This window comes from Lithobates pipiens, unplaced genomic scaffold (genome assembly GCF_037356315.1).
Source record: "Lithobates pipiens isolate NorthernLeopardFrog02 unplaced genomic scaffold, aLitPip1_a1.2 Scaffold_13, whole genome shotgun sequence".
Taxonomy (NCBI): Eukaryota; Metazoa; Chordata; class Amphibia; order Anura; family Ranidae; genus Lithobates; species Lithobates pipiens.
This window is the reverse complement of record NW_027507718.1, coordinates 73,021,125-73,035,252: the sequence shown is the minus strand read 5'-3', so window position 1 is coordinate 73,035,252 and position 14,128 is coordinate 73,021,125. Positions and strand designations below refer to the sequence as shown.

General features: G+C 42.3%; 1 protein-coding gene across 2 annotated transcripts in view; it reads left to right on the top strand.

Moving 5' to 3' along the window:
- Window positions 1–14,128, top strand: part of FOCAD (focadhesin) — a 346,212-nt gene that overhangs the window by 223,058 nt on the left and 109,026 nt on the right. For both annotated transcript variants that reach the window (XM_077475201.1, XM_077475202.1), the window contains exons 15-18: window positions 2,099–2,225; window positions 6,851–6,985; window positions 7,095–7,145; window positions 7,360–7,443. In XM_077475201.1, the coding sequence (XP_077331327.1) occupies window positions 2,099–2,225; window positions 6,851–6,985; window positions 7,095–7,145; window positions 7,360–7,443 (397 nt within the window). The remainder of the gene's footprint in view (window positions 1–2,098; window positions 2,226–6,850; window positions 6,986–7,094; window positions 7,146–7,359; window positions 7,444–14,128) is intronic.

The window sequence follows — 14,128 nt, the reverse complement described above, 5'->3', positions numbered from 1 at the left end:
CAATGTCATTTTAGCACTCAGGGTACCCATTTTACCCATAACCCACACCCAGCCATTTACTTGTTAGCTTATAACAAGCAAACTGACCATTCCCATGCCATTTTAAATTTCTCCAGAGACAGGATTGTCCTGCATAACCATACAAAAAAAAAAAAGGCAAAGGGGAAAAGTTGCTTGAATTTTTATTCTGTTATTTTAAATAGTTTCTGAGCTAGCAGACAATAAAGCTTACCTATAGCTACTGTAAAGATCTCCTAAACATGCACCGTTTAGGAAATATTTACCCTTAGATGCAGCTGGTGATGTCAATGGCCCATGCTCAGGAGTGACGTCATCCCCAGCTTGGCCATTTATATCACCAAATCCAGCAAACCCAAAAAGACGACCAGGTGAAGATGGAAGCGCCTTCAGCGCACTACTGAAGGGCTTCCTTTTCAGGTAGGTTTCTCATAATGTGCTAGTACGCATACTAGCACTTTGTGGCTTAAACTGCCAGGGGTCCAATTTTTTTTTTATGCGGTTTACTAACACTTTAACCTTTTTTTTTTTTTTTTTTTTTTGGGGGGGGGGCTTTCCGTTTTGTCCAGCTTCAGTTTATCAAAAGGAAATTCTCCTCCATCGCCTGGATTTATTTTGGGCTGTGAAAGTTTATCTCTCAGCCACTGGTTCCTTCAGAAAAACAGATTCTCTTCATCATTCCAGATGGTCCCTGCTTCTCATTACACTATCTCTTGGTGGTTTAGGCAGACCATTATTCAAGGCTATAGTCTCAAGGATCGTATTACTACTTTTCTTGTTAAGACTCTACTAGATGTGGGCCTCATCTGAGGCCAACATAGGGCATAAGTTTATGTAGGAGGCTCTCTGCACTGCAGGCAGTCCCCAAATCTCTGTTGTTTTTTCAACCATCTATTAGTTGTTGTTTGCTGTCACCCATCCCTCAGTTTATCTACTTTGGATGCCATGATAGTAATATCTATTTGTCCCTTCTATAGACGAGCAAGAAAATAGGATTTTTCTACAAACTGTAAAATAATTTTCTTGGAGTCCATTGAGGGATACAAGTTTCACTTTTCTGTGTTCATTTCTTAATAAATGTTGGTACAAAACTGAGGCATGCTTGATAGTAGATGGGGTCATCCTGGGCTGGTCCACAATTTTTTTTCTTTTTTTTTTTGTTTGCCAGTGTTTACTCCTTATGTAGGTGACAGTATAAACCAGTATTAATGACTTCTGGTGTCCAAGGAAAGGACAGTACATATTACTTTTACTAAAATAAATTGTGTGTGTGCTAGTATTCAAGGAGTTTGCAAACCTTTTGTAGAGCGACACAGAGGCAATTTTATCAAACTCATTATATAAACCTTTGTTACCGTGTCTGCTTGTACCTGAGTGTATTAGTTCACAAATCACATTTAAAAAGAAACATCTATCGTGGTCCTTTAGCCTTAGTTAAGGTATTGTACCAAATGTATTGTTCCCGCTTGCTATGCCAAACATTTGCTGCAGATGTTCAGTTTAAATCCCTATGCCCTGTCCTTAAAAAGTAGCTTTGTCAGGAGAAAAGTATGAGAGCTGCCATTGCTGACCTCTCCTTTGAGAATATTAGAATGTTAATTCCCCATCTCTCTTGTTGATGTGTAGGCTTCAATGCTGTCTAAATCTCTGATCTGGAACAATTTCACAGATAGATTTGACTTTGGAATTCAGATACTTTTTTAACGTTAACATACAGCATGCTTGCTCTGCGTATTTGACTCAAAAGTACTGAAACCAGATTCAACCAGGCAGCTAGAATTTTCAAAAGAGGACCAACAATTGCAGCCACAATTCTCAAAACACAGTAAATGTAATATCCCAGATACACACTGTACCCATAACAACCTAATTTACTCGTTCACCTATAACAAGCAAGCTATCTAGTTTCCATGCCATTTTAAAACTCTTCTGAGGCAGGATTATAATTTATTCCCTAAAATATAACACAGAGAATTTATTGTGTGACTGATTGCCCCTTGTTTATAATATATTCCATAATTTAACTAATACTTAATGACTTATTGGTTGTTCAGTTTATTATGTGTTTCTGGTTCCACAGGCCTTACCAACATGGGGCAGACATGCTCGCTGCTATCACTCAGGTTTTGAATGAATGCCCAAAACATGACCAAGCCACTCCTGTTGCCCTGGTAATGCAGGGCCTCCATGCTCTCTGCCAAGCTGAGGTCAGTGAAATTGAACTTCTCTCTAACAAGAAGCTTTGCAGTTACTAATATATAATATTTTTAAGTAATTATAATATATTAGACTGATAATGTATAATTGAACATTACAATGACTTCTACATGAATCCGGCATTATATATAATTTAGTAAACGTGCAATTTATTTATCATGATTAAATTAGTCCTGGGAGACCTCCATCATGTTTGACATGAATGACTATTCAATATGTTACTTAATGCAACATAAATTGGTTGTTACCTTGGGGGGAAAACCGCTAAAAACACTTTTGAACAAACATAAACACTAACTGTACTACATGCTACATAAAAGACCACCAGCAGTGTGATTAAAATTGGAACAAATATGGTAATTGTTGAATATCTACATAGCCCCAAGTCTTTGGAAAGAACTAAAGCAAAATCTTCTGCAGCTGTCCTTGATTACCATGCACAAAAGAATGAACAAAATCTAGGAGAAAAAACAAAGAGAAAAACAGTGCACACCTTGCACAGTTAAACCTTTAATAAAGTATTGAAATCAGCAAAGGTTGCAATCACATATTTCCTGTACTAAAAGTGCCTTGAATGCAATCCCATCTTGCCGAAGTTGTAGAACCATTCAAATTGTGATATGTGTTGTTCGGGGGTTGCTCAACATGAAGTTAAAATTTCTGTCTGTAGGCTGGCGGGCTAAAGGGATGCAGACAATTCAGCTCCATGCTGGGCTCAGCTTCATATCCAAGCCTGCTGCTCACACAGGTCACTCCGGCTATCAGGTGGACGTGGCTACATGTTTTGGGGGCGTGTCTCCTTTCTCAAGCAAAAGCCCGGCATTGTGTGAAATTTAAATCCTTAAAGATTGCAAAAGGGTCTTGTGTTTTCAGACAATGATAAAAAATGGTTCAAAATGTACACAAAAATCAGGTTTATCCTAATTGAACAGTACAGGATACAGGCAAAGTATTCATGGACCCTGGGTTATAAACTCATGATTGGACACCGGCAAAGCTTTAAGGACACGCCCACAGGGCGCCTCCTCTATAATCCTTAGAATGCATTAAGATAAAAAACTTCTGCCTTTACAACCACTTTACATACTTCAGTCAACTCCTCACTGCCATCTAATGCCACAAATAGAAGTATCTGGATCGGGATGACCTTGATAAACCATGAGAGCCATAGCTGGACCCCACACTGTGGGGACAGCCTGTAGAGTTGCTTGGGGCACTGGATTCTTCATGGGCACTCAGCTTTGCATTTAGTGTAATGTGTGTAGCCAGCCACAGGGTGCTCTACCGGACTGGGATCCATCCCTGTAGAACCCAGATCCTGAAGGCCTCTTGGGTTACGCCCATCAGGATGGCCAAAGCCTGAACTTTTATCCACAGTCCAGCATTGTAGACTGGTAGGGCAGGGTCACCCTCTAAGCTTCTGATTGTAAATGTAAAGACCAATGTGATATCTGATTATTCACTACCATGTAAACCTTTTAAATATGGTGCTAAAGAGCTTAATCACGGAGCTAAGTTTCAGGTGGATGGCCAGGTGCGACATCACACCACAGGTTACACAGTTTGCCACCACTTCTGCATAGACCCCTTAGGCTCTGTTCACACAGGGGCGACTTGTCCAGGCGACTTTGCCGCCTGACAAGTCGCGCTCCGTTCTGTACTATGGAACCGTTCTAATAGGAGCAACTCAAGTCGCTCCGACTTAGAAAAAAGGTTCCTGTACTATTTTTGGGGCGACTTCAGGCGACTTGCATTGACTTCTATACAGAAGTCATTTTGCAAGTCGCCGCTGATCGTGTGCAGGTCGCGGCGCTGCAAGTCGTGCCGCCCGTGTGAACCGAGCCTTATAGGTGCTTTTTCCTGCCTTTTTGCTTCGGACAATCCCTGCCTGAAGGTTTACACCCAGATTGCTGGATTCTCCTTCTGGACATCCTTACAGTATATTTTACGCCCTACTCTGAGAGTATTGCACAGGCGAATATCCTCCAACGTTGCCATGGCAGGTAACCTTTCTCACTGCTGAAGGCTTGAACAATGCTCAATTACAAAGTGACAATGCACATATTGTTCTGAAGCAGGAGCCGTTTCTTAACCACTTAAGCTCCAGACCATTTTGCAGGCCAAAGACCAGAGCACTTTTTGCAAATTGCTTTAACTGACAATTGCGCGTCGTGCGACGAGGCTCCCAAACAGAATTGAGTCCTTTTTTCCCATAAATAGAGCTTTCTTTTGGTGGTATTTGATCACCTCTGCGGTTTTTATTTTTTGCACTATAAACAAAAAAAGAGCGACAATTTTGAAAAAAAAACACATTATTTTTTACATTTTGCTATAATAAATATCCCCCAAAAATATATAAAAAAAATTTTTTTCCTCAGCTTAGGCTGGTTCGTATTCTTCTACATATTTTTGGTAAAAAAAAACGCAATAAGCGGTTATTGATTGGTTTTCGCAAAAGTTATAGCGTTTACAAAATATGGGATAGTTTTATGGCATTTTAATTAATATTTTTTTTTTTACTAGTAATGGCGGCGATCAGCGATTTTTATGATGACTGGGGACACATCGGACATTTTTGTGACCATTGTCATTTATACAGCAATTAGTGCTATACAAATGTACTGATTCCTGTGTAAATGACGCTGGCAGTGAAGGGGTTAACCACTAGGTGGCAGTGTAGAGGTTAAGTGAGCCCTGGGGAGTGTTTCTGATTGTGGGGGGGGGGGCGTGGCTGTGTATGACACGTCACTGATCTCTGCTCCAATCACAGGGAGCAGAGATCAATGACACTGTCACTAGGCATAACGGGGAGATGCTTGTTTACATTAGCATCTCCCCGTGAGACGATCGCAGGTATCCCCGCGGTGATGGAGTCCGCGGGACCCGTGATCGGACTCATGGAGGTCCCGACCGGTGTGCCACCGGCGGCGCGCATGCGATGGCACGTCGGCAAATTTAAAGGGACGTACCTGTATACCTATTTGCCTGTCCGTGCCATTCTGCCGACATACATCGGCGTGCGCCGGTCGGCATGTGACGAACATCGTCTATGCATCCAATTTTAGCTCTTTTTCAGCGCACAATAATCAGCATATACCAAAGTAGAATTTTCTGCTTCTTTATCACAATTTATCAGACAGAAAGTGGCCTTAATACTGCCATCTTTGCCCAGGGCTTAAATACAAAATCACTGCCAGCCTCTCTATTATAAGTGGGTATACCACACTATGTAAGTCATTTCTAAAAACAAGGCTTGCAAATGCCTATTTAGAGTGATCTTTAGGCCAGTCATGTGACTGTGCGGATGACGAAGGGACGTTTGCTGTCCACGGTGGTAATGGCTCAGCAGTCCTGATTTTCGTGATTAGTGCAGAGAGGGGGATACAGAAAGTGGCAGGTTCAGCCAGGTTTTTTTTTTTTTTTTTACAGTTTGAGGGGGCAGATTACACAGCACAAGCACTGTGCTGTTTAATCTGCTTTAAAGTGGTTGTAAACCCTTACAAACCACTTTGACCTACAGGTAAGCCTAGATTAAGGCTTACCTGTAGGTCCAAGCAATATCTCCTAAACCTATATGGTTTAGGAGATATTTGCCCGAAAACGGGCACCGCTGTCTACGGCGCTGTCTACGGCGTAGACAGCGGCGCGCAGGCGCACTGAGCGCTGCATTTCCAAGAATGGAGCTGCCGCGCGTCTCGACTCCCGTGCGCATGCGTGGGAGTGGCGTCATCGCGGCTTCGCCGAATGACAGCGTCGGAGCTGTGAGACCCCACCAACAAGATGGATGCGGCGGACTACAGGAGGACAGCGGCGACTTCGCTGGCTCCTGTGTCAGGTAAGTGACACATAATGGGCTACTATGCGATGCATAGTAGTCCATTATGATTTGCCTTTGCAGGGAATGAAAGAGGAAGTAAACTCATCAGGGACCAGGGGCTCATCTTTAAGGGACCAGGATCTGAACAATTTTTTTTTGGGGGGGGGGGGGGGGGTTAACAAACGAACACTTTAAGGCGCTTGGAGCAGCACTCTGAAGTTGGGTCTATCTGACGCTTGTTGTTGGGCTTGTTGGCCCAGTTCATTTTGACACGATTCAGAATTGTGGACAGAATTGGGGTGATTATGCTTGCGATTCCAAATCACCAATATGTGAATATGGCCTAAGATGAGAGAAATTTTGACTTGCCTGTGAATTCCTTTTCTTGGAGTACAGTACAGGTCACAGGCCACACTCCCTTCCATTCCTTGGCTACTTTGCATTGCTTGCTAAAGAAGGAGGACCCACAAAGTGAGGTAGGGTTATATGGGATGCACCCAGGAGGTGTATCCTCAAATGCTTTGCTAGTGTCTAATTGCATGAATATATGAGCCTAACCCAGGGTCTATAAATACATTGCCTTTGTCCTGTACTATATTTGGGTAGGATTATATAAAATTAGGTAGCTAATTTTAATATCTAAACTGAGACAAAAAAAACTGTTAAAACATGAGTTTACCCTTATTTTTATATTGTAGTACTTTTTCTAATAGTATTTAAAAAATGTTTAATGTTGAATGTATGTAAAATTTAATTTTATTTAATGTTCTTTTTGCATTTTTTGCATATTATCCTCAGGTAGTGGATATTCGTACTACCTGGAATGCTTTATCTCCTAAGCTAGCATGTGAGAAGCGCCTTCATGTTCTTAAAGTATTACATGAACTCTTTGCCTTGGTTCCCTCTTTAATTGTTAACACTGAAGACTATGAGGTATACACATTTTTTCATAATCTTTTTAAGTCACTGTTTTGTACTTATTTATTTCTGTCATTTTGTATTATATTTGCCATATAATTGTAAAAATATTTTGTTTTTGCAGAAGTTTAAAGCTGAAGTTATCAGCATTCTCTGGAGTCACACTCAGAGTAAGGTAAGAAATATCAGATGCATATATTTTTATATACTTTGAAAATGTTATTGGGTATATCATTTCTAAATTGTTGTACAGGTATGGACATATGTGTGACTCCTGTTTGTAGATAATATATACAGTATATGTAACCAGTTTTTTAACCATTAAATTGAAAGATTATTTGAGATAAACTTTTACTGTTTCAAGATATGTTATTCAATGTTTCTGTTAGGATGTCGTTGTGTCTTCTTCAGCATACAAGTCCCTGTGCAAGTTTAACTCTGATGAACATAGTATCCTTCATCTGCCTGAGAAGGTCAGTTGTCAATCTGTTTCTATTTGTGCATGAATTAAAGCTTTCATTGCAAAAAATTACAATACAATATTGAAATTTCAACCACAACCAGAACCTACAGCACCTACATATTGTTTGTAGTATCTTGACCTAGTCCTAGATCGGGCCCTGTCCAGGGTCTTTCTTTCCCAGGAAAGCTTCAGTCTCCTCACTTCCACGTTTGGACCCTTACATCCAGGAGCTACCCAATCATCCTCCTTTGCAGGGGGGTTTCAGGCCTGATGTATTACCATAAAATTGAAGAAATCATAAATAATTGGACCATTGATGTTTTCAATATAGCCTGTAAAGGATAGCAGGGGTTACGCAAAGGTAACTTACCTGATGTGTCTGCTATATTAAAGGTGTTTAAAAAGTACCCTTGTTTCTAATATAAACTATTATGGGCAGTTAAACAAATTTAAAAATAACGGTTTGCATTTAAAACATATATGAACTAAATATACACATTTTCAGTGAGTTATGTAATTATTTATGGAAAAATGTGCAACCCCTGATATTGTTTTAAAAGCGTGTTCTTTGCCTGTTCAGGGCAAAGTGATAGGTTCCTTTGATTGGGCACCCCTTTTCTATACCTACAGATACTTGCCTTCCCACTGCTCCCCCACCAAGCCATTTATCTGCAAGAGCCCTGAGTTTCAACCTTGTGCAAGCTTTGTGACAGAGTATTTTTCCTTTCTTCATATGACAGTGTGAATGTTTGCAAATGGCCTTGCAAATGGCCATGCAAACAGCCTTGCAATTGGCCGCTCAGGCCCGAGCACTGCATTTTGTGAGTTAAGGAACAGGATCACATGTCCACATACTCAGAAGTACAAGGTATTTCTCAGGGTTCTGCAAGGTGAACAGACTGGTGGTGGAGAAAGGTAAGTATGTGTGGAGGGGAGGCCTTTAAAGATAACCTGTCACTAGCCCTGAATCGCATTAGTAATATACCAAGAACGTTTGTGCATTACTGGTTTTGTTTGACCCTTTTTTTCATCATGCCGAAAATGTTCGTTTAACCACTTTCAGACCGGACCATTTTGCTGGTAAATGACCAGAGGTCTTTTTACAATTTGGCACTGCGCTGCTTTAACTGGTAATTGCGCGGTCATGCAATGTTGTACCCAAACAAAATTTGCGTCCTTTTCTTCCCACAAATAGAGCTTTCTTTTGATGGTATTTGATTGCCTCTGCGATTTTTATTTTTTGCGATATAAATGGAAAAAGACCGCAAATTTTGAAAAAAAATGATATTTTCTACTTTTTGTTATTAGAAAAATCCAATAAATTCAATTTTAGTCATACATTTAGGCCAAAATGTATTCAGCCACATGTCTTTGGTAAAAAAAAAGTCAATAACTGTATATTTATTGGTTTGCGCAAAAGTTGTCACATCTACAAACTAAGGTACGTTTTCTGGAATTTACGCAGCTTTTAGTTTACGACTGCCTATCTCAGTTCTTGAGGTGCTAAAATGGCAGGGCAGTACAAAACCCCCCCAAATGACCCCATTTTGCAAAGTAGACCCCCTAAGGAAATTGATAAGTGGCATGTTGAGCCCATTGAATATTTTATTTTTTTGCCTCAAGCGATTGAATAATGACAAAATGTAATGTTTTTTTTTTACACAAAGTTGTCACTAAATGATATATTGCTCACACATGCTATGGGCGTATGTGAAATGACACCCCAAAATAAATTCTGCTGCTTCTCCTGAGTACGGGGATACCACACGTGTGGGATTTTTTGGGAGCCTAGCCGCGTACGGGGCCCCGAAAGCCAAGAACCGCCTTCAGGTTTTCTAAGGGCGTAAATATTTGACTTCACTCCTCACTACCTATTACAGTTTTGAAGGCCATAAAATGCCAAGATGGCACAAAACCCCCACAAATGACCCCATTTTAGAAAGTAGATACCCCAAGCTATTTGCTGAGAGGCATTTTGAGTCCATGGAATATTTTATATTTTGCCACAAGTTGCGGGAAAATTACAAACTTTAATTTTTTTTTTATTTTTTTTTCACAAAGTTGTCACTAAATGATATATTGCTCACACATGCTATGGGCATATGTGAAATGACACCCCAAAATAAATTCTGCTGCTTCTCCTGAGTACGGGGATACCACACGTGTGGGATTTTTTGGGAGCCTAGCCGCGTACGGGGCCCCGAAAGCCAAGAACCGCCTTCAGGTTTTCTAAGGGCGTAAATATTTGACTTCACTCCTCACTACCTATTACAGTTTTGAAGGCCATAAAATGCCAAGATGGCACAAAACCCCCACAAATGACCCCATTTTAGAAAGTAGATACCCCAAGCTATTTGCTGAGAGGCATTTTGAGTCCATGGAATATTTTATATTTTGCCACAAGTTGCGGGAAAATTACAAACTTTAATTTTTTTTTTTTTTTTTTTTCACAAAGTTGTCACTAAATGATATATTGCTCACACATGCTATGGGCATATGTGAAATGACACCCCAAAATAAATTCTGCTGCTTCTCCTGAGTACGGGGATACCACATATGTGGGACTTTTTGGGAGCCTAGCCACGTACAGGGCCCCGAAAACCAAGAACCGCCTTCAGGTTTTCTAAGGGCGTAAATATTTGACTTCACTCCTCACTACCTATTACAGTTTTGAAGGCCATAAAATGCCAAGATGGCACAAAACCCCCACAAATGACCCCATTTTAGAAAGTAGACACCCCAAGATATTTGCTGAGAGGCATGTTGAGTCCATGGAATATTTTATATTTTGCCACAAGTTGCGGTAAAATTACAAACTTTTTTTTTTTTTTCACAAAGTTGTCACTAAATGATATATTGCTCACGCATGCCATGGGCATATGTGAAATGACACCCCAAAATAAATTCTGCTGCTTCTCCTGAGTACGGGGATACCACATATGTGGGACTTTTGGGAGCCTAGCCGCGTACGGGGCCCCGAAAACCAAGCACCGCCTTCAGGCTTTCTAAGGGCGTTACAGTTTTGAAGGCCATAAAATGCCAAGATGGCACAAACCCCCCCCCAAATGACCCCATTTTGGAAAGTAGACACCCCTAAATTTAGGGGTACACTAGTGAGACTAGGTAATAAATGGCGGGTGCCCTGAAACTATAAAAAAAATAACTAACCAACCAGCGTCACCTGTAACAGTTATATGGTGATCACTGGTGAAAGGGTTAACTAGGGGGCAATCAGGGGGCTTTATGCGGTAGTATATGGGGGTCCCTGGCGCTATAAAAAGCTGCGGCGAACCTAAATACCTACCTGCCTAACTAGCGTCACCTGTGACACTAATACAGTGATCAGAAAAACGATTGCTTATTAGGCTGGGTTCACACTGGAGCGATGTGGGAACGCCACGAATGCGCGGCGGGTTCCCGCATCACATGCCTCCCGGCGGCAGTTCACACTGCCCTATGCGAACTGCTGGGAGTGTCAGTGAAATGTTAATGACACCCCCAGATCAGTTCGCATATCGCAGTGCGATCTGCAAACTCGGATCGCATGGTGTGAACACCCATGCGATCCGATTCTGCTGCGGACCAAAAAAAGGGTCCCGTGCGAGTTTGCGGCGGGTGCGGCGGGTGCGACACGAATTCAGCCATACTATCTGTATGGCTGAACTCGAATCGCACAGAGATCGGATGTGATTTGCACTGCAGTGCGGTGCGAATCACATCCGTTCTCATAAACCGCTGCAATGTGAACCCAGCCTTAGTGACACTGGCGACGGGGGGTGATCACGGGGTTAAACCTTTATTGGGGGGTTAGGGGGGTACCTTAGAACTAAAGGGGGCTAACCCTAACTGCCCTAACAGTTATTACAGTCACAAATGACACCCGCCGGGTGATCAGGGGGTTAAACCTTTATTAGGTAATAAATGGCGGGTGCCCTGAAACTATAAAAAAATAACTAACCAACCAGCGTCACCTGTAACAGTTATATGGTGATCACTGGTGAAAGGGTTAACTAGGGGGCAATCAGGGGGCTTTATGCGGTAGTATATGGGGGTCCCTGGCGCTATAAAAAGTTGCGGCGAACCTAAATACCTACCTGCCTAACTAGCGTCACCTGTGACACTAATACAGCGATCAGAAAAATGATCGCTTATTAGGCTGGGTTCACACTGGAGCGATGCGGGAACGCCACGAATCCGCGGCGGGTTCCCGCATCGCATGCCTCCCGGCGGCAGTTCACACTACCATATGCGAACTGCTGGGAGTGTCAGTGAAATGTTAATGACACCCCCAGATCAGTTCGCAAATCGCAGTGCGATCTGCAAACTCGGATCGCATGGTGTGAACACCCATGCGATCCGATTCTGCTGCGGACCAAAAAAAGGGTCCCGTGCGAGTTTGCGGCGGGTGCGACACGAATTCAGCCATACTATCTGTATGGCTGAACTCGAATCGCACAGAGATCGGATGTGATTTGCACTGCAGTGCGGTGCGAATCACATCCGTTCTCAAACCGCTGCAATGTGAACCCAGCCTTAGTGACACTGGCGACGGGGGGTGATCACGGGGTTAAACCTTTATTGGGGGGGTTAGGGGGGTACCTTAGAACTAAAGGGGGCTAACCCTAACTGCCCTAACAGTTATTACAGTCACAAATGACACCAATGCAAAAAAAAAAAAAAAAAAGCAATTGGTGTCACTGTGACTGGGGGGGCAGGGGTAATTGGGGGGGTGATCGGGGGGTAAAGGGGGGGTGTGAGTGTGCCTGGCATGTTCTACTGTATGTGTGGTGTGTTTGTGCAACTCACCGAACCTCTCTCCTCGGTGCCGGAACGAAAAATACCGACACGGAGGAGAGAATACATCACTTCCTCTCCTGTGTTTACATTACAGGAGAGGAAGTGATGTCACGGAGGATTTCCATTCGTCGAGAGCGATCGCGAGGGGGTGGCCATGAATGAATGGCCGCCCCCTCATCCCGGATCGCTCTCGAAGGAATGCCGACCGCCGCAGGCACCGGGGGGGGGGGCGATCGGGCTCCCCACCCGCGGGCAGGCAGGGACTTATATATACGCCCATATGCCTGCCCGTGCCATTCTGCCGACGTATATCGTCGTGCGGCGGTCGGCAAGTGGTTAACCACTTGGCCTTCGGAATGTTTACCCCCATTCATGGCCATTTTTTGTGATACGGCACTGCATTATTTTAACTGACAATTACAGTCGTGCGATGCTGTACCCCAATAAAATGTATGTCCTTTTTTTTCCCACAAATAGAGCTTTTCTTTGGTGGCATTTGATCACCTCTGTGGTTTTTATTTTTTTCACTATAAACAAAAAAAGACCAAAATGTTTGGAAAAAAATAATATTTTTTACTTTCTGCTATAAAAAAACATCCAATTCAAAAAAATTTTAAATTAAAATTTCTTCATGAATTTAGGCCAATATGTATACTGCTACATATTTTTGGTAAAAACAAAATCCCAATAAGCATATATTGATTGGTTTGCGCAAAAGTTATAGCGTCTACAAACTATGGGATATTTTTATAGAATTTTTTTTTTTTTTTACTAGTAATGGCATCGATCAGCGACTTATAGCGGGGCTACAACATTGCAGCAGACACATTGGGCACCAAGTGACACTTTTGATACCCTTTTTGGGGACCAGTGACACCAATGCAGTGATCAGTGGTTAAAAAAATGCAATGTCACTGTACTAATGACACTGGCAGGGAAGGGGTTGAAACTTCAGGGGCGATCAAAGGGTTAACTTTGGTCCCTGGGAGTGCTTGCTAACTGTGTGGGGGATGCTTTAACTGAGGGAAGCAGAAACACAGGATCTCTGTCTTCCTTACTAACAGAACGGCGATCTGCCTTGTTTACATGGGCAGACCACCATTCTGCCTCTATCAGGAAAGATTGGCAGGTCCACCGGACACGCTGATTGGCTAACACTGTGCCCAATCACAGCGGGATCGTGTCACTGACTTGTAAAGGCAGAATGATGAACCGGTACATCATTCTGCCCAGAGGACCTGCCGCCCCACAGTATATGTACGGTAACCTCAGGGCAGTCGGCAAGTGGTTAAGCAGTCCAACGGAATATTGCACAGGAGAACTTTTCAAATCTGATTTAGAGCTTGTGGCCTCCACAGATCTTAGAACCTAAGGCAGTCAGGTATTAGGATTGATCTTCCTTTTTTGGATATCTTGATAAAATAGGCACACCTTCATATTAGTGATGAATTTTAGACGCTGTCTCTGATACATTGGCCTGTGGATAGAGGCTTTTGCCATTCTTCATTGTATAAGACTTCAACAAATATTTGTGTTTGCTCATGCCTATATTTCAAGGAATACTAGAAACACACAGTCTTACAAATTAGAATTCTGACTGCATGGGAAGTCTTACAAGTACAATGTCTGAGGAAGGTGCTGAAATCTCTTGCCATTAAAAAGTGCAGATTTTTTTTTATTTTTTCGTCTGGTGTAAACACATCTTCAGCGGCTGTCAGCAAGCCTGTGTTCACCAACAATAGCATCCTTAATTGGGGAAATGTGTTTGCTGCTCACAAACCAAAGGAAGCTTTTCACAAGGTCTAGTAGTAAATGAATCACTCAGACTGATTATCTCAACAGCCTACTCCATCATAATTCCTTTCTAATTACCAGAATGTTAACCTTGCCACATAGCG